General features: G+C 45.5%; 2 protein-coding genes across 3 annotated transcripts in view; one reads left to right on the top strand and one right to left on the bottom strand.

Annotated features, from left to right (window-relative positions):
- The window catches only part of TAL2 (TAL bHLH transcription factor 2), a 67,610-nt gene extending 49,387 nt beyond the window's left edge, over positions 1 to 18,223 (top strand). Inside the window, exons 1-2 of one of the 2 annotated variants that reach the window (XM_050948363.1) lie at positions 1,991 to 2,129; positions 14,276 to 18,223. In XM_050948363.1, the coding sequence (XP_050804320.1) occupies positions 14,286 to 14,639 (354 nt within the window). In that variant the 5' untranslated portion in view covers positions 1,991 to 2,129; positions 14,276 to 14,285 and the 3' untranslated portion in view covers positions 14,640 to 18,223. Of the gene's footprint in view, positions 1 to 1,990; positions 2,130 to 14,275 lie in introns of those variants that run through there. The other variant, XM_050948364.1, reaches the window with a different exon arrangement.
- Positions 1 to 25,911, bottom strand: part of LOC127048474 (uncharacterized) — a 490,241-nt gene that overhangs the window by 422,684 nt on the left and 41,646 nt on the right. The window lies entirely within an intron of this gene.

Raw genomic sequence — 25,911 nt, forward strand, 5'->3', positions numbered from 1 at the left:
CTTCAAAAACGAGGGCCTTTGCTGCCTGAACAAAAGATAAAGGACTGTGAGCTCTAGTAGTAACAAGGTGTTATGAAGTGGGGATTTTCCATTGTTATGTTGTATGTGAGTCTTACTGTTGAGCCTATGTGTGTTTTACTGTTTTGCATGACTACGGTGTGTGCCTCAGTTTCCCTGTGTGCTGCGCCAATACCTCAGTGGTGGGAATAGGGGTATGTGACTTTGAGACCTCTGGGGCAGGTGAAGATGCTCCAACTGCATGCACATATGCTATGACCGGTGCCTTCAAAACCTGGGACTTAGGAAGGGGATGCAACCAGGTGACGACCAGGTGACTCTTTGCCCAGGAAGCGAGACAAAGAGAAGGAGAGGAGCAATAGGGGTGTCTGAGGTCAGGTTGCTGGAAGTTGGCAGTCTGCTTGGAGGGACTGGAAGAGGAGGAGTCCAGGCCGCCTGGCCCAGGACTCCCCAAGGTGGACTTGGCTGAAAGTCACTGATTTCTGTGCTAACAAGGTCTGTTCCACGCTGCGTCCTGTTGACTAATAAACCTTCCATTTTACGCTGGCTGAGAGTCACGTCTGACTGCGGAGTTGGGGTGCAGGGCCCTCTGGCTTCCCCAGGAGCCCCACCTGGGCAGACTCGTGGTGGGAAGCGCATGGTGTGGAAGGGGATGCTGAATGCTTTGAGGTCAGACTCAGGAAGGTCAAAGCTGTGTAATCTTCTTGCCCTGGGGACAGTCTGCTCACAGAGAGGAGGCTCCCCCAGAGTCCTGCCTAGCTTCATAAGGAGTAGTTCCAGAAACTCTGTGGCACAAGTTTCATATCCCCTGATATTTGAAACCTCTAGCAGACAACATGTTGCCATGCACACGTATTTGAATAGCTCTGGTATTCTATCCAGGAGAAGGTAGCAGTCACACAACCAACCAACACCCTATTCATTCTGTGTGGAATGAGGTGGGAGATCTCTGCCCAGCTGCTAATGAACAGGTGTACACCGTGCAAGAACTACAGATGCGAACTGGCATTTTTGCTGGCAGCTTCAGCAGGGTGGCCAAGGTCCAACTGGACCATAGATACATTGCCCTCCAACCCTAGAGCTGATCTCTCTGAATCAGACTGGTGGGGCAGTGTGGGGAAGCTGGGATTTCAGTTGCCCCAGGCTGTCCCTGTTCTGTGAGTAGTTCAGGCTTTGCTGACTTTTGAACTTAAAGCAGAATCCAGTATATCCTCTCTAAACTCACAGTATTTAGATTTTGGCTACAGAATGAATCTTCTGAGAATATAAGTAAATCTGCTAATTAGTTTTTTAATTAAAATTCATTTTAAGATGAGCAGAGGATTATAGAACATAAGAACGGCCATACTGGGTCAGACCAATGGTCCATCTAGCCCAGTATCCTGTCTTCCGGCAGTGGCCAATGCCAGGTGCCCCAGAGGGAAGGAACAGAAGGGGCAGTTATCGAGTGATCCATCCCCTGTGTTCCACTCCCAGCTTCTGGCAGTCAGAGGTTACGGACACTCAGAGCATGGGGTTGCATCCCTGCCCATCCTGGCTAATAGCCATTTATGGACCTATCCTCCATGAACATATCTAATTTATTTTTTAAACTCTGTTATAGTTTTGGCCTTCACAACACTGGTCTCTGGGGGCATCACTTTGCCACCTTTCACAAGCACTGAGTGTACTAAAACAATTAAGAAAATAAAATTCTTGCTAAGTTATGCCCCAGCAGTGCCCTGTCCAGCTTTCCCCAAAGTGCAGCCAGACCCTGCTTAAATCTTTGCGGCTGGTAGCTGCTGTTTGACCTAAAGCGGCATGGCTTATCCTTGCAGAGAAAGGAGAGGGTGCATAGGGGAGAGAGAAAAGGCAGGACAGAGAGAATCTCCTGGGAGATGCAAAACAAGCTCCCTGGATTGCTAGGACTAGTGGTGACACGCGCCAGACAAAGAAGCTGGCATTCTATAAATGGGGCAGCCAGGATCAGCAATTGGCTGAGTGCAGCAAGAGCAGCGTCTCTGTCCAGGGTCTGTGAGAGCAAAGAGAAAGGAAGGGGAATCATCCTATTCTGCTGGAAGTTCACTGGCTGAACCAGGTTTCAAGAGCAGCAAGCACCTGTGTTTGGGAAAGTAAGTGACAATGGCTTTCTGCTTAGCTAGTCATCTGAGGGCTTGTATGTCTGTATTGCAACTTTCCTGGGTGTGCACAAGTTTGCCGTCAGGTATACACAGCAAAGTGTATCCTTCCAGGAAGGAATTCCTGAATTCCTTTTGCCATCAGCTGGGTTTTTATTAATAATGACTCCTCTGTGTCCTGTCTCTGTAAAGCTAATAAAAAAGTGCTATGAAAACTGCTACTTACAGGTTAATGAATTCAACCAAAAAGAGACACTTGTGTTGTACTCCTTATGTGCCTATATTTTTTCAGGCTGTTTAAAATTTGCTAAAACTTGCCAATAAAAATCTCAAGCAAGGAGCAAATATTTGCTGCTTTTGATCATTTAAAAAAACTGAGTGCGGATATTTAAAAATTATATGAAATCCATACAAACTTCTTAAAATGCTGGATTCTGTGATTTTATAACCAAACACTGTGAGCCTAATTCTGTGTTGCTCTGCTCCCGGTGCAGTCATTTCCACCAGTGCAAAGTGGGTGTAGAATGGCACTGGATCAGAATTGACACTAATTTTACACTGGTGTAAATGACTGCGCAGAAAATAAAGCCCTTTGATTTCAGAAATAAAACTAATATAACTCGATAGCATGGTCTAATGGCTTTGGGCATTTCAAAACAAAGCTTTTAGAAAGCCTAAAGTAGCCAGCTTGTTATGCATATTTGTTCAGTAGATTGTGTGTAAATAATATGCATCTAAACACTATGAATATCAATAGATAAAGATATACAGAGAGAGCTTTAAATTCTAGATTCACACATATACATTTAAAAAATCCATATTCCATCATTACTCCTTTACCCTGGAGAGAGAGAGAGAGAGAGTGTGCGTGTGTGTGAGATTTTCATTTAATGGAACAGTTCCCTAGGAGGAAAGATTTAGGTTTTTCTCCCTTCCAGTCTATCTGAAAAAAATAATATCAATAACAATATAAATAGCACTTTTTAAAAAAAATAAAAAATCTTCTTAAATTGGTTCTTAGCTGCTAGTCTACGGTGGTTCCAAATTTCATGTTTAGGTCTGTTGCATAAAGCTCTGCTTGACTCTGGAAATGACTAAATAATAGACAGAAAATGTTTCTAAAATAACTGGTCAGAACTTCCACAGGTGCAGGATTGTATATGTTAGATCCTTTCTCTAAAGATGTGTTCCTTTTTTGTTTTTAAAATTCCAATATATAAACAACCTTCTCTTTTCCCCTTTACATAAATGATTAAAGTTGTTATGACCCGAATCCCTAAACCAATAAATGCCGTGTTAACAAAGCGTATAACCCAGCTGAAATGCCATTTGGAGGGATATGCACAGCCAGCAGATGTGGTCAGAACAACATTGTTCTGACCACACTAACTCTGAATTTTACAGACCTAATCCTGATCTCACGCGCACTGCTGGAGATGAGTAGTAGCCCCATTGAAGTCAACGGAATTACAGTGGAGTGAGATCAGGATTGGGCCCTTTATCTCCTGGTAGTTTCCATCTTAACATAGAAAGGTAGGATTTGCCACAGTGGGTCAGTTTCTCAGTGATTATCGGGAGCAATAACTTTACTTAAACACAGCAAGCCAAATTAATTCCTGGGGTAAAACCATGCTAGCCAGTAGAGCTGCACCAGGTATGATTTTAGTCCTGTGTGTTTGGAAGTTAGTATGTACTGAATACACACAATATGATACACATACATATGTATGTATCTGCTCTCACTGAAGTCAAAGGAAGGCTGCTCTGTTGCTGAACTCTTAGATCCAGAATGTACTATCCCTGCTTCCTTCTCGACACAGCACAGATTTCTTCTGTCGCTAAGAAAGGGGAGAACTCTCCTCACATGCAAGGCAGATCTAGGTGGTTCAAGCAAACGGGTACCCTTCCAATAATAATTTTTACCCTTCAGCTTTGTGGCAACAGATACACAGGCAGAGAAATAGGGCCAGATACATCAGTTGTCATGAGTTGGTGGTATAACTGAAGGGTGGTCTTAGAGCAGAGGTTCATCCACAATAGGGGGCCCCTCAAGAATTCCTGTAGTATTCACACAGTGCTTGGATTTTCTTTCTGATCAGGAAAGCCTGGACCGTGACACTTGTATATAATATTTGGGAAATAAATTTGATGGAGAGTCTGTGTTTTAAAGAAAACCATTTGGACCAGGGATCCATGCCGTGGCCTGATAAGGTTCAATTACCTCTACCTTCCAGGATGGGGAAGCAGCACAATGGTAAAAGGGCAAGAAAATAATTTCTGACGCTAATGGGGGCTTAATGGATACATAGCACAGGTGTTTAACTAACATTGCTTCATAAATAGCACTGAAGCTCATCATACCCATGCAAATCATAGATTATTAGGGTTGGAAGGGACCTCAGAAGATCATCTAGTCCAACCCCCTGCTCAAAGCAGGGCCAATTCCCAAATGGCTCCCTCAAGGACTGAACTCACAACCCTGGCATTAGCAGACCAATGCTCAAACCACTGAGCGATCCCTCCCCTCTCTGTTAGACCTTGCTCACACCAAACTCCTCCAGAGCCCATGAGACGCCTCCTTGAGCAAGGACTCAGGTCTGGCTTTATAGAAATATAAGTGCAGCAAAACAAAGAAGGGAAAAGAATGTTCCTAATGAGTGAGCAATGGGAAAAGGAAAAGGGCAAAGAGGTCTGTTTGTCCACGTGCATGGGAATTTAAATCTCAGTGGCATTAATGGAAATCTTTAAATTCACATTTTGCTGAGAGGAGAACAGACTCTCTATGCTCTGCCAAGGCTCAAAGCTGGCAGATCTACTGGCCTAATTTTGGAAAAGTGACTCCTGATTTTAGGTGCCTTCATTTTTAGGTGCCCAATGTGAGATCTCCTAAAGAGAGTGCTAAACACCCATCCTCTGAAATTCAGGCCCATTTAAGGGGTCTCAAGTTGGAGCACCCAAAATAACGAGTAACTTTTGAAAATTCAGGCCATATTTCTCAGTAAGTGTCAGATCTGACCAGGCTGAAAAGCAATACTGAATCGTGTTAAAAATGCCTTATCGAAATGTGCAGTGAAGTTGGAACCATGTTGGTCCTAGCATATTAGAGACACAAGGCAGGTGAGGTAACATCTTTTATTGGCCCAATAGCTCCCTCTCAGCACCAGAAGTTGGTCCAATAAAAGATATTACCTCATGCCACTTGTGTCTCATAAAAATGCGATGATAAATATTCTACAGTATCAGAGGGGTAGCTGTGTTAGTCTGGATCTGTAAAATGTGACAAAAGGCTGGTCGACACTGGCGGGGGAGGGGGATGGTTTCGAACTGAGATATGCAACTTCAGCTACTCTATTTGCGTAGCTGAAGTCAAAGTGTCTTAGTTTGACTTACCTGGCCATCCTCATGGCGGTGAGTCAACTGCGCTTACCCCTCCTGCCGAGGTGGAGTACAGGCGTCGATTAGCGGATCAATTTATCGCGTCCAGACGAGACAAGATAAATCGATCCCCGATACATCGAACACTACCCACTGATCCGGCCGGTAGTATAGACTTGCCCAAAGAGTGACAAAGTGGCACCTTATAGACTAACAGATGTATTGGAGCATAAGCTTTCATGGGTGAATGCCCACTTTGTCAGATGCAGGACGTAGTATCCCCAGAATACTGTAATACTAATTGAAGCATGTAGGTTTTAGACCATTGGTTTAGAACACAGCAGTCTCTTTTTAAAATACTTTTTTATAGTTTGAGTGTTCCAGCAAACCCTGGCTTCAGAGGGAAAGGTTCCTGGGCTCCAAGATTTCACAGGATAAATTTTGTCACAAATTTATAGACATTCAAAATCTCTGCCTTGGCTGCTTTGGTTCTTATTGTGTATTCTCTGCAGTGCTATGCTTTCAAATATTCCATAGTGAAATGACCACAATGATGGAGGTACATGGCTTGAGAGTACAAAAGAGCCTCCAATTCATTATTTTCCCCTTTTGCATGTATTTATTAAAGTTCATTAATGGTGGTCACTATAACTCAGTTAAACACAAGAAATATTTATTATTGTTCTAGTTCCTACAGGCCCCTAATAAGATCAGGGCCTATTGGCCTAAGATCAGTACAAACACACAATAAGAGACAATTCGTGTCTCAAAGAGCTTACCACTGAAATACACAAGACAGGCCAAGGAGGAGAGGAAAATGGATGCACAAGGAGATGAAGGAATTTGCCCAAGGCCACACCCCAGAGATAGTGGTAGAGCTGGGAATAGGATCTGGGTTTCTTGATTCCTAGTCCAAGGCTCTATGCACTAGACACCACTGCCTCTTTTTTATCTTCTTGCCTTTAAATCTGATATCCCTGCAATGGGAACTCCTGGCAACATGGCTCCACCCTCTATAGGAGACACATGGAGCTATGGACAGGTAGTGGTGGTGGTGACATTGGTTATTCCCACATTGATGAGCATTAGGCCCAAAAGCCTACTATCCATGTTCCGCTTTCAGTCTAGCTCATTCACTTCAGTTACAGGGAACTCAAACTTGTTTCTACTGGGTTTTCTACCAGGACTTCAAAAGACCCTGGGTGTTAGTGCTCGCCTGTGTAATATTGTGACATCCATGCTAAATCTTCTCCTCCCTGCTGGCTTGAGTCCCACAGCCCAGTGCTACCGTGAAATTGAAGGGCGAAACAATGGGTTTCCTTTCTCTCCTTTGTTTCACAATGCACACTGAACAAAACTCAGCACTAAGTGTTTCTCTGGGGCTCTTTGACCCCTGTTTTAAATCAATCTGGCAAGTATCTGCCTGAATTGTGAAGAAGGCTCCATCTTTTGTGTAATTTCATTATTCAAGGGCCAAGGGGACTCAGAAAACCTCTATATGAAGTATTAAATAGTGAGTGTTAACACACCATTGGGCCTCCCTGTTGGAAAAACAGTGCAGTGCTGTGGGTGTATTTGTGAGGGGCCAGATCCTTGATGTCAATGGGAGTGATGACTGAGCGAGGATTTCAGGATTGCAACCAAGAGGCCAGATTCAAGGGGCAAGAGAAGAATGGTTTAATTCCATGGAGGTCAAAGGTGTTAGACACGGGATAGATTTAGTCCAAGATATTTGTTTATAACCAACCTGTTAGTAATTACTGAGACCCAGCCTCCACTGCAGACCCGTTCACCTCCCTCCCCCTATTAATCACACCTTCAACAGCCATTCGCTTTGGAATATCCAAGCAGAAAAGTCGCTTTGTGCTGGGAATTCCTGCTGCCGCTTCTGCCTGAACACTCATTCAGGGTGTTTAATGCTTGTACGTAGCGAGGCTGTGAGAGCCGCTGCTATTGAGAAAGAGATCTTCATCTACTCTCTGCATTGTTTAACTTGTATGGCTACATCTGAACCCACTGTGCATTTTTTTTCTGAGGAGGTGGACGGGGTAATGAGCTGCTTCTGGTACTTGTCTGCTTGAGGTTTATTCTCATCGCTGCAGTTGAACTGCTTTGTGAGTGACCCACAGTTCGGCTGGGCGGGGTTATATTTAATCTGCATGGCTTGGTTGAACTATAATTCTGTGAATAGAGCTCTCATGTCACGAACCAGCATCTGTAACATGATTTTGGGTCTTGCTTGCATGATCCAAGGGAAATGAGCCAAATTCGGTTCTCGGTTACAGTGATTTAAATCCGGAATAACACCACCAATTTCACTGAAGAAACCCTGAATTTATACCTCTGAGCAGAATTTGTTCTCTTGGATCTAAGCTGGCATTTGCCTGATTCACTTTCTGTTTAAGTGAATGTAGGACTTTTTGTCTGCGTCTGGTGGAGGTGAACTGAAAGAGTTTAATGATGAATCCACACTTGCTGATTAGTGCAATATATATTCCTGTATTATAAATGTATAAAATAGCGGCTTTGACACATTTTCACAATGAATAAGTAGCTACACAACAAACAAACAGCGGATCGATGATAAAAGTTCCATATACTCTATGAGAGAGAAATGAATAATACAGCCCTTAGATGTGTAATATTAGCATTAATCAGAAGCGGCAAATCGTTTGAAAGCAAGGTGGGGAGCGGGGAAGGAAGCACTGATGCAGCTGAAACATAAGGCAGATCATTCCTTGGTATGCTGGCCACCTTTGCAGTGTTAGATGTAGGGGTCACAGAATGCCTTAAAGGATGTATGTGGCAGTAGAAGAATAGGCTAGAAGAAAGAAATGGACCAGAGTTGTGGTTGGTTGCTGAGACATTAGAATTACTGCTGTGTTGGAGTAGGTTGATTGTAACTGGGGAGATCTCTGTCCCAAACCCTGAGTAGATACAGACTCTGTAAATAGGATTCGACGGGGGGGATTGTGGTGTTTGCTGATCTTGAACAAATGTCACAGACGCAGTGGTACATTTTTAATATGTCACACAGGAGCTGGACTGATAAAGACAGCTGTTTGCTTACAGGACTTGTGTTCACAAATCCGATATTATCCGCCACTGAGAAAAAGAGAGGGGAGCCAAGGAAAGAAAGATGGGAAGGAGTGGGCAGTGCTCATCTTTCCAAAAATAATACCCCTGCCATGATGGCATCAAATACTTGGAGAGATTTGCTGAAGTGAGGCCAGTGATCTATTCTAAACCATTCTCCTGGAGCATTTCACTCAGTGCTATAAGTAAACCCCAGAAAAGAGGCCATTGGTCAGTGTTTGCACTCTGGATTTAAAGTAGTCATTAAGCAGACTAAGAACTATTAAAATGCACATGCCAGTATTAAAGTCCAGACTGTAATGAGTACCATCACCACAAATAAAATAAACAAGAAACCACTGGAGAGTTGCCCAGACTTTTTAATGTATCTGCTTTCACACACAAATAAACTTCTCTATAAGCAAAGCAACCAGCATAAGCTGCACATGATTATAATAAGTATCTGCTAGGAAGACCTCGTTAAAAATATACAAGAGAAAGCATAAGCATGCAGGCAACTTCTGTACCAAATTAGGGATAAGGATGGGGAGCATGATGTACAAAGTCAGTGCAATACCCATGCTTCAGCAGTGTTTTGGCAAGTAAGGTACACACAAGCTCTTTTAAATGGGTTCAAGAAACAAATTAAATATACACTCTGTAGTGCAAACATAAGGTAACAAATCAGAAGCACAAAATGAATGAGAGAAGATTCCCAGCAGGAACAATCCAATAGGACCTAACATTTCTGTTTTTTGTTTTTTTAACAGAGACAAGGGTGTTTTAGTGAGATCATTTTACCCTCTGGTAAAACACAGTTTAGAAAAATCAGGTCTTGATAGCAGCTGTGAAATTATAACAAAATACAAATGTTCTAGGACCTGACTGAATGTAATTTCATTAATGATCTGGAGGACGGCGTGGACTGCACCCTCAGCAAGTCTGCAGATGACACTAAACTGAGAGGAGTGGTAGATACACTGGAGGGTAGGGATAAGATACAGAGGGACCTAGACAAATTAGAGGATCAGGCCAAATAAATCTGATGAGATTCAACAAGGAGAAGTGCAGAGTCTTGCAATTAGGACGGAAGTATCCTATGCACTGCTACAGACTAGGGACCAAGTGGCTAGACAGCAGTTTTGCAGAAAAGGACCTAGGGGTTACAGTGGAAGAGAAGCTGGATATGAGTCAACAGTGTGCCCTTGTTGCCAAGAAGGCTAATGGTATTTTGGGCTGTATAAGTAGGGGCATTGCCAGCAGATGGAGGGACATGATCATTCCCCTCTATTCAGCATTGGTGAGGCCTCATAGAATCATAGACTATTAGGGTTGGAAGGGACCTCCGGAGGTCATCTAGTCCAACCCCCTGCTCCAAGCAGGACCAATCCCCAGATTTTTATCCCAGTTCCCTTAATGGCCCCCTCAGGGATTGAACTCACAACCCTGGGTTTAGTAGGCCAATGCTCAAACCCCTGAGCTATCCCTCCCCCCATCTGGAGTACTGTGGCCAGTTTTGGGCCCCACACTACAAGAAGGATGTGGAAAATTTGGAGAGAGTCCAGCAGAGGGCAACAAAAGTGATTAGGGGGCTGGAGCACATGACTTATGACGAGAGGCTGAGGGAACTGGGATTGTTTAGTCTGCGGAAGAGAAGAGTGAGGGGGGATTTGATAGCTGCTTTCAACTATCTGAAAGGGGTTTCCAAAGAGGTTGGATCTAGACTGTTCTCAGTGGTAGCAGATGACAGAACAAGGCGTAATGGTCTCAGGTTGCAGTGGGGGAGGCTTAGGTTGGATATTAGGAAAAAACTTTTTCACTAGGAGGGTGGTGTAGCACTGGAATGTGTTACCTAGGGAGGTGGTGGAATTGCCTTTCTTAGAAGTTTTTAAGGTCAGGCTTGACAAAACCCTGGCTGGGATGATTTAGTTGGGGTTGGTCCTGCTTTGAGCAGGGGGTTGGACAGATGAGCTCCTGATGTCCCTGCCAACCCTGATATTCTATGATTCTGTGATAATTGAAGGCACCAAAGTAAAGCTGGGGATTAGCAATGAGAACACATTAAAAAAATGGAAGGGTGCATATTCAGTGACGAACTCAGGGGATTTTGCACCTCTGTTCAATGCTTTCACATCCAACGCATTAAGATTGAAAGCTCTATGGTCAGGGACCATCTTTATAACACTTTATATAATGCAGTTGGGCATCAATCTCTGACTTTGGCCTTCTAAGCACTACTGTAAAATAAATCATAGTAATGCTAAAGCAGCAAAGAATCCTGTGGCACCTTATAGACTAACAGACGTTTTGGAGCATGAGCTTTCGTGGGTGAATACCCACTTCCTCAGATGCATCTGAGGAAGTGGGTATTCACCCACGAAAGCTCATGCTCCAAAACGTCGGTTAGTCTATAACGTGCCACAGGATTCTTTGCTGCTTTTACAGATCCAGACTAACAGGGCTACCCCTCTGATACATAGTAATGCTGACAGTCAGGGCTGGCTTTAGGAAGTGCGGGGCCCAATTCGAACATTTTCGGCGGGGCCCTGGCAGGGATGACTGAAAAAAAAAAAGCCTTTTATTTCTTCCATGTATTATTTACTTTCCATAACTATATAAATAATACAATTATATATTATGTACATTGCATCATATATGCTGTTGATTGCTTATTAATGACTGCCATTTCACATGTGTGGGTCCCTGCCACTCCCTGCGGGTGTGCACATGTGTGGGTCCCAGCTGCTCCCTGCCCCCCTCATTGAAGCAGGTGTGCAGGGTTACTGCCCTGGGAACTGCAGGGCAGCAGTGGACATGAGGCTGGTTGGAGGCAGGGCAGGGGCTGGCTAGAGGTAGGGTCTAGCTGCAGGCAGGGCAAGGGGTGCAGGGCTGGCTGGAGACAGGGGTGTGTGGGGTGGGCTGGCTTCAGGCAGGGCCGCAGGGGGATGCAGCAGGGGTTGAGAGGGCTGGAGACAGGGCAGGGGGTGTGGGGCTGGGTGTAGGCAGGGCGGGAAGGGTGGGCAGGGCTGGTACGGGCAGGGCTGTGTGTGGGGCTGGCTGGCTTTGAGCAGGGCCACAGAGGTATGTGGCAGGGGTTGGCTGGAGACAGGGCAGGGGGTTTGGCAGGGGCTGGCTGTGGGCACGGGGTGCAGAGCTGGTTGCAGGCGGGGGGGGGCAGGGCTGGTGCGGGCAGGGCAGGGGGTGCAGCAGAGGCAGCTGGAGCCCCCGCCCTTTAAATAGCCCCCAAGGCTCCCGCTATCCCAGGGCTCTGGGAGTTATTTAAAGGGCCTAGGGCTCCCCTGCTTCTACCCCCTCGACCTTTTAAATAGCTGTGGGAGCCCTGGAGAATACATGGGGGCGGGGGGGATCCGGTGGCTATTTAAAGGATGGGGTGGCAGAGGCAGCTGGAGCCCCGGCCCTTTAAATAGCCCCCAGAGCCCCCCACTACCCCAGGGCTTTGGGGGCTATTTAAAGGGCCCAGAGCTCCAGCCGGGAGAGCAGGGCTGCAGGGTAGCGCTTGCGTTCCGGCCGGGGCTCCAGCAGGGAGAGCGGGGTTGCGGGGCGGCTTGCCCCGCTCCAGCCGGGGCTCCGTCCGGGAGAGCGGGGTTGCGGGGCGGCTTGCCGTGCTCCAGCCGGGAAAGCGGGGTTGCGGGGCGGCTTGCCCCGCTCTGGCCGGGGCTCCAGCTGGGGCAGCGGGGCTAGCCCTTCCCTGGCCGGGGCTCCAGCAGGGACCGCAGGGTGGCTTGCCCCGCTCCGGCCAAGGCTCCAGCCGGGAAAGCGGGGCTGCAGGGCTTGCCACGCCCCGGCCGGGCCTCCAGCTGGGAGAGCTGGGCTGTGGGGCAGCTGCACTCCCGCCGGTGCTTTGGTCAGGGGAGCGGGGCCATGGAAGACCCTGGAGCAGACTGCAGCCGGGGTAAGTAAAAAAAATTTAAAAGGCGCTTAAGGCGCGGGGCCCTCTTAGGCACGGGGCCCGATTCCGGGGAATTGGCTGTATCGGCCTAAAGCCGGTCCTGCTGACAGTATTGTCCTGATGGTTTGGTACTTAGGGTGCTGGATCAGTACTTAGAAGATCTGATTTTGAACTCCCAGTTCCGCCACAGATTTCCTGTGTGAACTTGTGCAAGTCACATAATGTTTGCTTTCCAGCCCCTGCTCAAACCATGTCACCAAGGAGCACTTGCACTTCATAAATGAAAAGATGATGATGACGATGATGATGATCGTGTAGCAAAGACTGTGCAGTGAGGGGATGAAATCTGTTGATAATTCTGAACTGTGGATGGGAAGGCAAGTGGGGAAGGAATACTTAGTCTAGAAAAAAGAGAAGGGAAGTGTAAAGCACTGAGCAGCAGAAGGGTCTAAGTGCCTAATGGCACTGGCAGATACTAATCAACTTAGGATGGGATTTTCAGAAGAGCTCAGCATTGGCCTAACTCTGCCGCCAGTGACATCAATAGGAGCAGAGTCTGGCCTATGATGGGTACTTTGTGAAATCCTACCTGTGAACCACATTTAAATACTATAGGATGTAAATGACTTTAGGTTCACTGTAAGGCCATATTGGTTTGGAAATTGGGCTGTATACTCTGTGCAGCCTGTGAGATAAGCTGGTCAAAGCTAGGAAAGCTACATTTTGGCTGAAACTCAGATTTTTTGTGTCACAGTTTCCCCTGCAGAGCCCAGTGCAGTAGCATTTATAGCAGACTGATTAATACTGAGTGGTGAAAATAAAACCAGAGTTAGTATCTTTCCATTGAGTGTTTGCAGCTTTTCCAAGTTGCTTTACCCTCCCATTGAGCCCTGTCTGTTCTAGTGAGAAGTCCTTACTTCCAGCAGCAAGAGATTAATGTGGATTGGGAGGAGAAGGAGGCCACTGCTTCCCTGAATGGTTCTACTAACATATCCTACAGTTACAGTCATAATTAGACAACGCTACAGTGCACCAGTGCTGTTTCCCTAGGGAGAGTATTTCTCATGGTGACTGGTAGATGTCAGGGTCCAGCTAGGCTTTGCTTGGTTTAGGACCCAGGGTGGAGGTGGGCAGCAGTGGCTGTATGCCATATTTATCCTTTTGGCCCTATTCTGAGGCTGGCCTGGGGGTGGTTTGGCCCCAAGCACTATTCAGAGCAATTTCAGGGCTACTGGGACTTGTGTCAGCTGGTAATGGGCCCCAGAGGGGCAGTTATGCTGGCTTGGGACTGTCAGAATGGTGCTGCTCTCTGGCCATGTCCCCTCCCCAGTAACCCCCCCTGTGCTGGGATCTGTGAGGAGAAGTGGTGCAGAGGCAGCTACACTGACTCTATGCTGCCTGGGGACTCCTTTGCGCCAGAAGAACCCTCAGATGTGTGGCTAAGCGAGCTTTGCAGCCCCTTGGGTGGCATAAAGGCACTGTCTGGGGGAAGTCAGGATCTGTCCCTATGTGTGCTCCTTCCTCAATCCTCTGACAATACAAGGCTAGTTCTCTATTTCTGACTGCAGTTGGTGAGATCATAGTCTGGGCAGGGAGAGGGACACAGGTCACCTTGGGATTATGGTTAATCCATAGCTGGGAATGGTAATCCACCAGCCAGGGCAGGGACAAATTTCAAATTGCTAGCAACCCTCTCACCTTCTGTAGAATGCTACCATTCCACAGCCTGAAGGAAGGTCTGAGACCTCTAACTTCCCCCGTTGTCCTCTTTGCTTTTCAGAGCCTTGAGTATGACCAGAAAGATCTTCACCAACACCAGGGAGCGGTGGAGGCAGCAAAATGTCAACAGCGCCTTTGCCAAGCTGAGGAAGCTCATCCCCACCCATCCCCCAGACAAAAAACTGAGTAAGAATGAGACACTCCGCTTAGCCATGAGGTACATCAACTTCCTCGTCACGGTCCTGGGGGAGCAGGGCCTGCCGCAGACAGGAGTGGCTGCCCGGGGCAGTATACTGGGGCTGTTTCAACAAGCCCCACATTTGCAGAGTATGCAGGAACTAACTCTGATTGAAGACTGTGGAGTCCCTTCTCCGGGCACAAGCAGCAATATCCCAGAGTGCTGGTCAGAGACGTCGTCTCCCTAGCAGGCAATGAGTGAGGCAGTCCTGGTGTTAGTTTGATAGTCTCCTTTGCATAACTTGTGGGTTGTTTGCCTCTGTACAGTATTTATCTATTTATATCTATTACTGTTGTATTAAATATATTTTTATTTAAAAGGAAAGGAGGTGGAAGGAATCATTGGAAGGAGGACAATGACTTGGATGAATAGGGAGTGGTGTTCGACCCTTGGAAATTTGCAAGGATTCAATGTAGTGATTTCACAGATTCATGGAAAAATCAAAGCCAAGAGGGGACCATTATGATCTGAGCCCCTATATAACAGAGGCCATAGAATTTCATCCAGTTATTGCTGCAGTGGAAGAGATTATTCTTCCTTGCTACATAAGGAGACGCTATCGAGTCCAGTTGCTTGTGGCTCAGCTGGCATGTTTCACTTAAAAATTATCCAGCCTTGACTGAAAGGTTCCAAGCGATGGAGCATTTACCACATCCCTTGGTCGGCTGTTCCAAGTTAAGAGTTTACATCTTATTTCTGTACTGAATTTTTCTAACAAGTAGCTTTCAACTGCTGGGTCTTGTTTTGCCTTTGTCTGTTAGGCGGAAGGGCTCTCTAACACCAGAATGAAGCACAAATGAGTAAATAAATAACAGCCACCAAGAAATTAAAACAGAAATGCCAGCCTATGTTGAAAGAAGAAATTTTATGGGCAAAGTTTCAGCAGATGCAGTGGATAGTGTCCGTCAGCAGATCTATACCCAGCTGTGGGAGCACCAGGGGGAAACTGGCCATCCTCATTCTGGCTCCTTTCAAAACCCACAGAGAGGCTGCTCCTCTGGCCTTCCATGGCAGGACTTAATGGGCCCGGAGCTAGCCTTATGTGCATGAATCCCCTGGGCCAGCAAAGACACCTGTATGCAAACATCTAGGCAAATTCTACACCACCCGCAGACCATGCCAAACAAGAGTAGGAAGCGGGGACTCTGCGAAGCTGTTGCTGACCAGAATACAGGCCTGCAGGAGTCCAGCTTTTGCAGCAAACATGTGTGCCCATTTGGCATGCTTCCAGAGTTAGGTTTCCTATGATCGTCACGCCAGCCTATGAGACCAGCGCATCGCTCTACCAGAATGGCTGCGGTCGTGTTTGTACATGTATCCTGTGTGTGTATGGACCGTGGGCTTCCCTTAAAACGTGCTGATTTTGCCTTTGATAATTAGATGAGTTTGAGCCAAAGGCCAATGAACTCAAGGAAAAAAATGCAGTAGGAAATACTTCCATTGAATTCAGTGGGCTTCGGCTCGTGCCCCATTAGCAGTAGCCCCAGTACAAATTACTGTAGGGCAGTGGTTCTCAAACTATGGGGTGGGCCTCCCAAGGGAGGCACAGGAATGTGTCAAGGAATGTGCATGCTCCATGGGGGGGTGGGGGGTTGTTTTTTTAAGCTCTCTGGGCTGTGGCTGTCAGTCCTGAGTGGCTGGGGCCCATGCAGAAGGGCTGTGCACACCCAGGAAGCAGGGATAAAGGGGACAGCCAGAGCCCTGCTGCCCCGGGGTTCGGGTTCTTCTTTCCACCCACCTCAATCCCTCACTGGAAGGCAGCCGGGGCTCAGGCTATCCTTTCCCTCCCACCCCCAATCCCAATCCCTCACCTGGCTGTGGTGGGGCTCTGACTGTCAATCCCGGTGTGGCTGCAGCAATGCAGAAGTAAGGGTGGCAATGGGGCGCTAAATCAGCTGTGAAAAGTGATATTGATGAATATCACTTTTCACATTGCCACCCTCATTTCTGTGCTGCTACTGGCTTGCACTTCCTTCAGAGCTGGGGGCCCGGCCAGCAGCCACTGCTCTCCGCCCTGCCTTCAGAGCTGGGTGGCAGTATATGTACTTGCAGGGGAAGGGATGGGGACATAAATGACTATAGACACAAAGAAGGGGGGGCCTGATCAAATAAGTTTGAGAACCACTGCTGTAGGGAATACCTACATTATCTCATAGAGCTGGAAGGGACCTTGAAAGGTCAAGTCCAGCCCCTTGCCTTCACTAGCAGGACCATGTACTGATTTTTGCCCCAGATCCCTAAGTGGCCCCCTCAAGAATTGAGCTCACAGTCCTGAGTTTAGCAGGCCAATGTGCAAACCACTGAGCTATCTCTCCCTCCCTCCTTCAGATACTGAGATGACAACATTTAAGCATCTCAGGCAATTGTCAGGCATTTAAGGATGACCAAGTGGCATGGGAGAGCAATTGTACCGTAGAATGTTGCTCACCAATCAGTTCATTTGAGTATTGGAGTTGCCCTCCTGTGTCAGCAAAGATCTGGACAGCTCATAGGTGTTAAAAATCAACTTTAACAGCAGGTAGAAAGTCTAAGGATTCAAATGTAAAGGGTTTGGGGTCAAATCCTGCTCTCACTGCAGTCAATGATAAAACGTCTATTGAGTTCACAGAGACCGGGAGGTGGCACACATACCTGAGTTTTAAGTACATCCATTATGGTCCAACAAGTGAAAGTGACCCGTGCTCTACCAGATCTCCTTGGCTGCTTCTGCCTCCTAGTGAGACTAAGAGCCATCTTCAGAACCTGCAGTTAGGGCTTTGAGTGCATTACAATGCTTGAAACATTTACGCTTGTAGCATAGGGAATCTATCACCCGATGATGAGTTTCCTATCAGAATCACACAAACCAAACATACAAACATCTCCACATTCCCTATATATTCATTTGTCTCAGGGGAGCGGACAAGGAAACAGATTTGACCCAACTGGGCATGATTTTTTGCTGATCTGAACACTTACGAAGACTAAAGTTGTCAAAAATATTTCTACAGTGGCTCTGTGATTGCTCCTGAATTGCACAGTGGAGCTAGCAGAAACATTTCAAATATTGACCAAAAAAAGCTGAAAATTTTAGTGAACAATTAATTTTTTTTCAAAGAGCTCTGGTTTCCAGCCTAGTTACTCCTAGATTTTGGCGCTTTGAGGACATGAAATGAGTGAAAACACTGAAGAGCTTCTGAGTGGAAACACGCCAAGAGTCTTTTTCGTGATCGGTGAAGATCATGCTTTATCCTTCCCTATGCCCACTTTAATGTAGCTGCATGGATTGATATTGTCTATTCCAGGCACAGGCTCGAATTTAATGGGCTAGCTTCTCATCCTGGGTATCTGTTGGCTTCAATGGAGTTACACCAAGGATAAATTTGGCCAAATAGGTGTAAACATTTACATGTGAGGATTGTTGGTGCTTTTCTTTCCATCAACCCATTGCTAGCATTGGAAATGTTTGATCATCAGCAAAGCACGTCAAAATAGATCCATCTTTGAGCTGAGTATTGTTGTCAAGGAAAGGGAAGAAAGCCTAGCAGTTAAGTAATGTGAAATGCTTGTTATTTATATATTGAAAACTTTTCTTATTCTTGGCTCAAATGTTTTTTGTTCTCTTTTCATTTAGGATCTCCTACTCGGAGGCACAGCATGTGTATGACTAGATTTATCTACCAAAGATTTGTTTGTCAGAACTTCTCTTCATTTTTTGTGATTTCTTATCTGTATGGCGGTGAACAAATACGGTGTAACTGATCACATTTTGTTGTATACAATGTTATTTAACTGCTAATATATTCAAAATAAATTATTTAAGAAACTAACCTTTTTATCTTTCTAAAATTTACTCTTAAATTCAAAAAACATCTGGCAGGGGATATCAAATAGTAGAGCAGAATGGATTATAATGCCAGGATCATTTTCATGTTCAAGAAACACCTACATGCTGCTTCTGATTCTTCAGAACAGTTTACCAGCAACGATTAGAAGTTGGAGACGGTCCAAAAAAACAAGGACAAAAACCAAACCATCCCCCTATTTTTTTTTTGGAAAATTTTCTTACTTTTTTTTAAGTCAACATGTCATCAAAATGTCAATATTTGAAAGCTTATGGCCAGCTCTTTGGTTGATCAAAAAGTTATAGATTAGAAAAAATGTGTTGCAAAAATGTTACTCCCCCCCACCACAAAATTTAACAATTCAAAAGATTTAAAACAGCTCCATTTTAAAAAGTAGAGATGGTCTGAAACCACAAAACTGGGACCCAGTTGCGGATTTTGACCCCCCCCCAACATATTGGGATATTCAGCTTGGGCACACTTGCCATGTTCTTATTGGGATCCAGGTTTGAATTTCAAATATCTCCAAAGCTCAGTGATGCTTAGAATCCAGAGTTTGTTTCTGGCCCATACCTGCTCCCAAAGGGTCGGTTTTACAATCTAGTCCCCAGTGATTGTTGGATGGGGTCTAGGAAGGCCAGTGGTGGCAACCCTGTGGTGAAAAGATGGGAGGAGAGTCTCCTGTCACTGGGAGATGGGGCTGGCGTGGGACTCAGGCCTGCAGTGGGACTCATTCCAATTACAGGAATGGAGGCACCGAGAACTTGGGTCTGTTAACTTCAATGGGAGATTTGCTTGAAAAAAGCATGATTGGGCCAAAGGGCTCTGGAGGAAGAAAATCGGGGACCTGAATCTCATGCCTCTTAAAATTACCAGTGTTAAAGTAGCCTCAGTGTCAGGAGAATATGACCTATAGTTTTAAGGTCCCTGCAGAGCTTTCCACTGGAAATCAACAATTTCTGTACAGTGGGACTGTGTGACACAGCGTGTGTGACCTGCACAAGGCACAGCACAGAGGAGAGTTACCACTCTTGGTGGGGAGGGAAGGAAATGTGCCTGCCATGTGAAAAGCATCTGTGGTTAAGACCAATTAAGGCAGCATCTCTTGGCAGCAACCAAAATAACTGGATGGAAAGTAGAGAAGGAAGGGGCATCTCAACGCTCTCCTTGTTGTGAAAAGATAGGATTGTTTGCTTCTACCCAGCACAAATGGAGACTGATGTAGTCCAGCTAGATGTCTTCACAAAACAGAAATTCTCAGTGCTGTACGTAAATACCTAGGGCTTTTAGGGATCTCAGAGCCTGGTCTCCAGCCTAAGCCCAAATGTCTACATTGCAACTTTATAGTCCCACAGCCTAAGCCCCACAAGTCTGAGTCATCTGACCTGGGTTCTGAGACTTGTTGCCAAGGGTTTTTTAATTGCACACCAACCGTTACCACAGCTACTAAATTGGGACCAGAAGATTCTTAACACATACACCATGAAGGGAAATGCAAACATATGAAAATCAATACCAATAGAGTACAGCACACTGGTAGATAAGGTGGTGTGATTGGGCACACCCTTCCTGTGTGCTTCCCTGATGGCTTTTTCTGGCCCTGCCGTTGTGTTGAACTCCACACCCTTCAGGTTCTTTCAATCAATTGTCCAGTCTTAGGCTGGTTCAAAACATGTACCCTCTTTGTGGGGTCTGATTTACTAAGTGGTTCTACAAAGTGTAACTCCCTTTGTTAGTTGCTCCAGGTTACCCCACTCTAGGTCCATATAAGAGTCGGGGTTCAGGAGATTCCCCAATCCCCTTTCTAAAACTGGGGATGTGTTTCAAATTGTCACTCCCTCAACACAGAAGTTCCCAGCTCTCCCCTGGAAGCCAGACTGTGAGTTCACCAATCCTTCTGTCTCTCCTTAACCAAGAGGCCACAGTTGTTCTCCTTAGGAACATAAGAAAGGTCATATCGGGCCAGACCAATATAAAATATATCTGGAGATATACCTATGTCATAGAGCTGGAAGGTCATTGAGTCCAGCCTCCTGCCTTTACTAGCAGGATCAAGTACTGATTTTGCCCCAGATCCCCCCTCAAGGATTGAACTCACCACCTGGGGGTTTAACAAGCCAATATTCAAACCACTGAGCTATCTCTCCCTGTGATGTTGCATCTTGCCGTGTCTTTGACAGTGGCTGAGGCCAGGTGCTTTAGAGGGAATGAACAGAACAGGGCAATTTTGAGTGATTCATCCCTTTATCCAGTCCTAGCTTCTAGCAACTGGAGGTTTAGGGACACCTACAATCTTTGGAGCTGGATTGTACTTTAGGCAGCTGTAGGTTCTTAGCCAGCTTCTCCCTCCACTGGCCCTTTTTCCCTAGGCTGAGAGGGTTCAGCAGGCCGGCCTTTGGCTGGTGTCTGCCCAGCAGTGAGGGAGCAGGCAGCATTTATGCTAGTCCCTTCCCCTAGCTCACCCCCAGTTGGTTGGGTGGGAAGAGAGCCTCGCCTAGCCCTTTCAGCCAGGCTTCTGGCTCAGGGCCCTTAAAGACACAGTGACAGGATTTCCTCCTGAGCACCACTCATTCCCGGGACCTCTTCAGCTCCATCAATATTGCCTACGTCTTGTGTATATATATGGGGTCTTTCAAAATCACAAAGGGCCACCCCACATGATGGGAGTGTGTGCTGATGGCTCATCATTAGGCACTTTTACCCTTAAGGAGGCAGACTACCTTGTCACAGGTGCTCAATCCAGTTTAACTCCCTAGCTCTGGCTACTCACCATTGTCTCAATACCTCCCTATCTCTGAATACAGAGCACTAGTAATCATAGCAGTTAGAGGTCAGAAGAGCTAGCTATGAGAAGAACTATATTGCCACTGTGGCTTGCATAGTTAAAGTGCCCATCTAATAAAGACAAGCTGTTGGCTTCCAGCCCTAGTGATGCCTAACGGATGGTTTAAGGCGAAGGCTAGTCTTGTGATAAAGGCATTGGACGGGGATTGAGGAGGTGTGGTTCAATTCCTGGCTGTGCCATGGACTTCCTGGGTGACCCTGGGCAAATCACTCCTTCTCTGGGCCTCAGTTCCCCATCTGTAAAACAAGTAGGGTAACACTTTCTTTTTCAGGTCTATTTATGCAGTAAGCTCTTCAGAGGAAGAATGGTCTCTTACTACATCTATGGAGAGCACAGTGAGACACCCGAGAGCTGAAGGGCCTCTAGACATTATTGTTCTCTTACAAGACAGCTATCTGGGCCATCTCTTCCCAGGGCAGAATTGTTCCCAGCAGTCCAGTTCTTTCAGTAACCGCCTCCGGATTTGGCCCTAGGATTCTATTTTTCACCTCTGTGTTTGCTAAACATCCCAGTTCTTTGTGTAGCACATTTAGAATGTGAATGACTTGTACAACTGATAATGTCCCCGTTTTTATAATCATTGGATCCGTTTGACAAAATTCTAGTGCAATGGTACAAAACAGTACAGCTTGCAACAGTGAGACTGCAGGGTTTGGGGTAATTGCTGTAGACTAGTGTTCTATTTTCTTTTGCTACAGGAGACATACTAGATTACAGCCTGAGCCAAAGCTCATTGAACGCATTAGAAAGTCACCTATTGACTTTAGAACAGGGTCTAGAGTTCATTTTGGGCACACCCCTGTAGTATTGATGTTAGTGGGCGTTTTGCTATTGACTTCAGTGACTGCAGGATCACGCCACTGGCTAACAGAGAAGGTCAGGTTACCTGTCAATACGCAAGGGGCAATAATTAGTCATAGATCTGCAAGCAGGTAAACAACAACAAATAGAAATGCTCTTTACTGGCTGAAACATGGAATGTAGGTCCTTGCTCTCATCATGATGGTAGTGGAGATTTAGTGACATGTTGCTTGCCATGCTTAGCACAAGGTCTGTGCTCAACAGCTCTGTTAGCTATGCTGACTCTGAACACCATGAGAGGAACATGAACCAAGCAGTGTGTGCGTGTGGTGGTGGGGGCGGGGGGGTGGGGGGGGGAATCAGTGGATTTCTTATCCAGCCGGATTTGATTTAAAAAAGGATATCAAAGGCATGATTGGAAAAGGTTATTGTGAGAAAGAGCAGTGTAGCAATGGCAACACAATTTTCAGCCTCTGATTTTAGGCTATGGTGATGGATCCTGGTACTGAGTAGGTACTACATCTGGACACCAAGAAGTATCCTAGAATGATATTTAAAGGGACAATATTTATCTTGCTAGGAACCTTCAGAAACCACTGACCAGGAAAAGACTGATTCTAGTCTGATATGTTTCAGGGAAGTACTATTTGAAAGATTTTAATAAGTCATTCATATGAACTTAAGATTGCTCCCTATGAATTTTTTTAGACATAATGGAATTGCCTGAGATGACCAAGTGAAAACAAGGGTTAGCAATGCACAACTGACTTTTGTTCTTTGAAGGCTAAGTGAGGAAGGATGGGGGAGAATGGACAGCTTAACTGCTGACCTGCAGGTCAGAGGTCACTTTAAAGTCACATCCTTAAATCTTAAAGCCAGAGATAAAGCAACAGACTCTAAATCCATCAGTTTTCATTGCTGTAATTGTACTTTTAAAGCAGCAGGTGCTAAGGGAAGAATCAAAGGGGGAAATGGTTCAAAGAATCAACTCTAATAAATATTAGGTTTATACAAGGTACATATCACTATATTTCTCTCAACCACAGAAATAACTCATACTTTTGTTGACATATCAATATGTTATGGCTCGATGTTGGCCGACCTCTGTTCCCATCCAAGTCAATGGTAAAACTCCAGTAGGAGCAGAGTTAGGCCACTGCTCAGCAGTTCTGAAAATCCCACCCTTCATGTAACAATATACAGCCCAGCTACATGCTTTAGTCTGATGACAGGGATTTTAAACCATACAGTTGTAGATTAAAGCAGGATTCTTGGAGTTCCAGGCTCCCGGATTCAAGTTTTGCGGGGTTTGGTCCAAGAGGTGAACATAGCTCAGAACTGCTCAGTAATAGCAACCTTAGTGTAATTAAATTTAACATCCTTGTGGGAGGGAAAATACCAAAGAAACCTGCCACAGTAACATTAAACTTCAAAATGAGGAACTGCACAAAAATGAGGAAGCTAGTTTGATGGAAATTAAAATGAACAGTCACAAGAATGAAATGCCTGCAAGCTGCATGGAAACTATTTAAAAACACCAGAATAGTGGCTCAAACTAAATGCAAACCCTAAATAAAAACAAAGCAGGAAACAGACCATAAAAATGCCGGCATGGCTAAGCAGGAGGGTAAAAGAGGTAGTTAGAGGCAAAAAGGCAAATTTTCCATTGACTTGGCTGAGACTAGAGATGGGCCATCATGGAGTGTTGTACAGAACCTCTCATGGTGGCATCTGTTTCAGCCCTTTCCCCTGAATTACACCCTGACTCAGTGACTGTTCACAGGAAGATCCCCCAACCCTGAGAAATTAGGTTTATGTGTGGCGCCTTTTCAAGCATATTATGCAATTGACAAAAGGGGCTGTATGACACATGTTTTTACACAGGGCTGGAAAATGAGCCTACCCTGCTCTCACACAGCAGTGACAGCTCCTGTCCCCCGGACTGGACCCAGCTTCCAGCTCTGGGCATTGTGACCTGGTGCCACCATTCAGGTTTGTCCTGGCTGCCCTTCCATCATGAAGAAGGCTCAGATGGGCCAAATTGGAGTAAGGGGTGAGTGTGTTGTGACATGGGTCACAGTGCCAGGTCACCGTGTGCGCCATGTCACAACGCCTGGGATCAGGATCCAGGCCCAGCTGCGCAGGACAGGAACTACTGCTGCCCGGTGAATGCAGGTTCGCTCTCCAGTCCACTACCAATGACCAACCCACCGTCTCCCTCTCTACCCGCCGCAGCTGGCTCTGTCCCTGCGTGAATGGTTTTGTTATTCCTAAGTGATCTCCAGCAGATGAGTGCTCAGTCACCTAGGCTTTTAAATGGATCCAGTTGAAAAATGAAACCCAGTTGGTATGTTTGCCATGGGAAATGCTAGTCTCAAGGGGAAATGCCACTCTGCAGAGATGCACCATGCAACTTCGTGCCCTAACCCCAGCTTTTGGAAAAGCTTTCAACAAACCAGTGACTTTAGATGGCAAATAGTGACGTGGAATTTTAACTAGGAAATCTGAGCTGAATATCAGAACAGATAAAACATCCTGCTTTTTTCCACTCCTGGAAACTTGGATCAAAGTCAATGTGAGAATCATAATTAGTAAGCTTAGCCATTAACGTTGTTTTTTCAATCTATCTTATTTTATTTCAGATTAAGGAAAAGGAACAAAGAAAGAATGAATATAAAGTCTCCGGAAAAGAGAGACAGAGAGAACACACGGTGACACATTCTGTGTCGGAACTGACACGCTGAAATGGAAGCTGCCCCTCCTCTACATTTAAAGGATATGGAATTGCGACACCATGTATCAGTTACGTAGCTAAGTATATAACTGAGCTCCGAGAACCTGATCTAAAGCCTCCGATTGACTTCAGGGGTCTTTGAATTAGGCCCCCACAATCCAGACAAGCCAGCAATGTAACAAAATATTAATCAAGTATCATAACTGAAATATCCAAATTCATCTAATCCTTCATTTGGAAAATATATTTGTGAATTAATTGCCCTGCTCAATAATCAAATAACTGAAGAAATATTTGTCAAAAATGCATTAAAAATAAAATTCCTCAGATAAATTTGATTGGTATTATTTAGCCCGCTCTTCATGACGCTACCTTATGTAGAACTGGACTGAAGATGGCATCTCTTCTCTAGAAAGCATCAGGTTGGAGTCAGTACAATAACTGTGGACCAAATTCTGACATTCTTATTAAGGCTAAAGTCTCGATGAAGTCAAGGGCTGAGATTTTTCATAAGTGACCAGTGATCTTAGGTGCCTACCCTGAGACACTAGGACCCTGAGACACTAGGACAATCTGATTTTCAGAAGGTGAGTGCTCAGCACTTTGTAAAGATCAAATCCCTGTAATATATTTACATTTCAGCTTGGACCTCACAAATGTAGGCACTCCAAATCACTAAAACCTTGGCCGGTGAATTCAGTGTTCTGAGAGCATTCCCCTCCAAGCAAAGTCAGAGAGGAGAGAATTAAGCAGGGTGCTGTGGGAATCATGTCAATCAATTTACACCATGGCTGTATGTAGCAAACCTGGGTGACTAAACAAACAGCTTACATTTCCAACATCATCATAAAGCTTTGCACCAAATTTGAAGGATATGGAACTGATTTCTTACACCCACCAACTACCTCTTGCATGGAGCTGAATCCTTCTGCCCTTTTGTCTTTTTTTAAACTGTGTTTTCCAAATGATGGCAAAAATGAAAGATGGGCTATTAAAACTCTGTTAGGGTGGAAATGTAATATAAAAACCGAGCATTCCCCCAGATTTAGAAATGCAAACCAGCCACAAAACCAGCAAAATAACAACAGCCAATGGGCCTTGTTCCTACTACATTTCTTATCAGTCTCCTGCAGAGACTCTAAAACTCTTATCTCGATAGACCAGATTACTGGGCTGATCGCTTCTCCATAGTGAGTAGGAATCAAACGACATTTTCCATTGTCAGCACACTGCACATTCCCAGTCCAGATAAATC

The sequence above is a fragment of the Gopherus flavomarginatus genome, chromosome 3 (genome assembly GCF_025201925.1).
Source record: "Gopherus flavomarginatus isolate rGopFla2 chromosome 3, rGopFla2.mat.asm, whole genome shotgun sequence".
Classification (NCBI taxonomy): domain Eukaryota; kingdom Metazoa; phylum Chordata; order Testudines; family Testudinidae; genus Gopherus; species Gopherus flavomarginatus.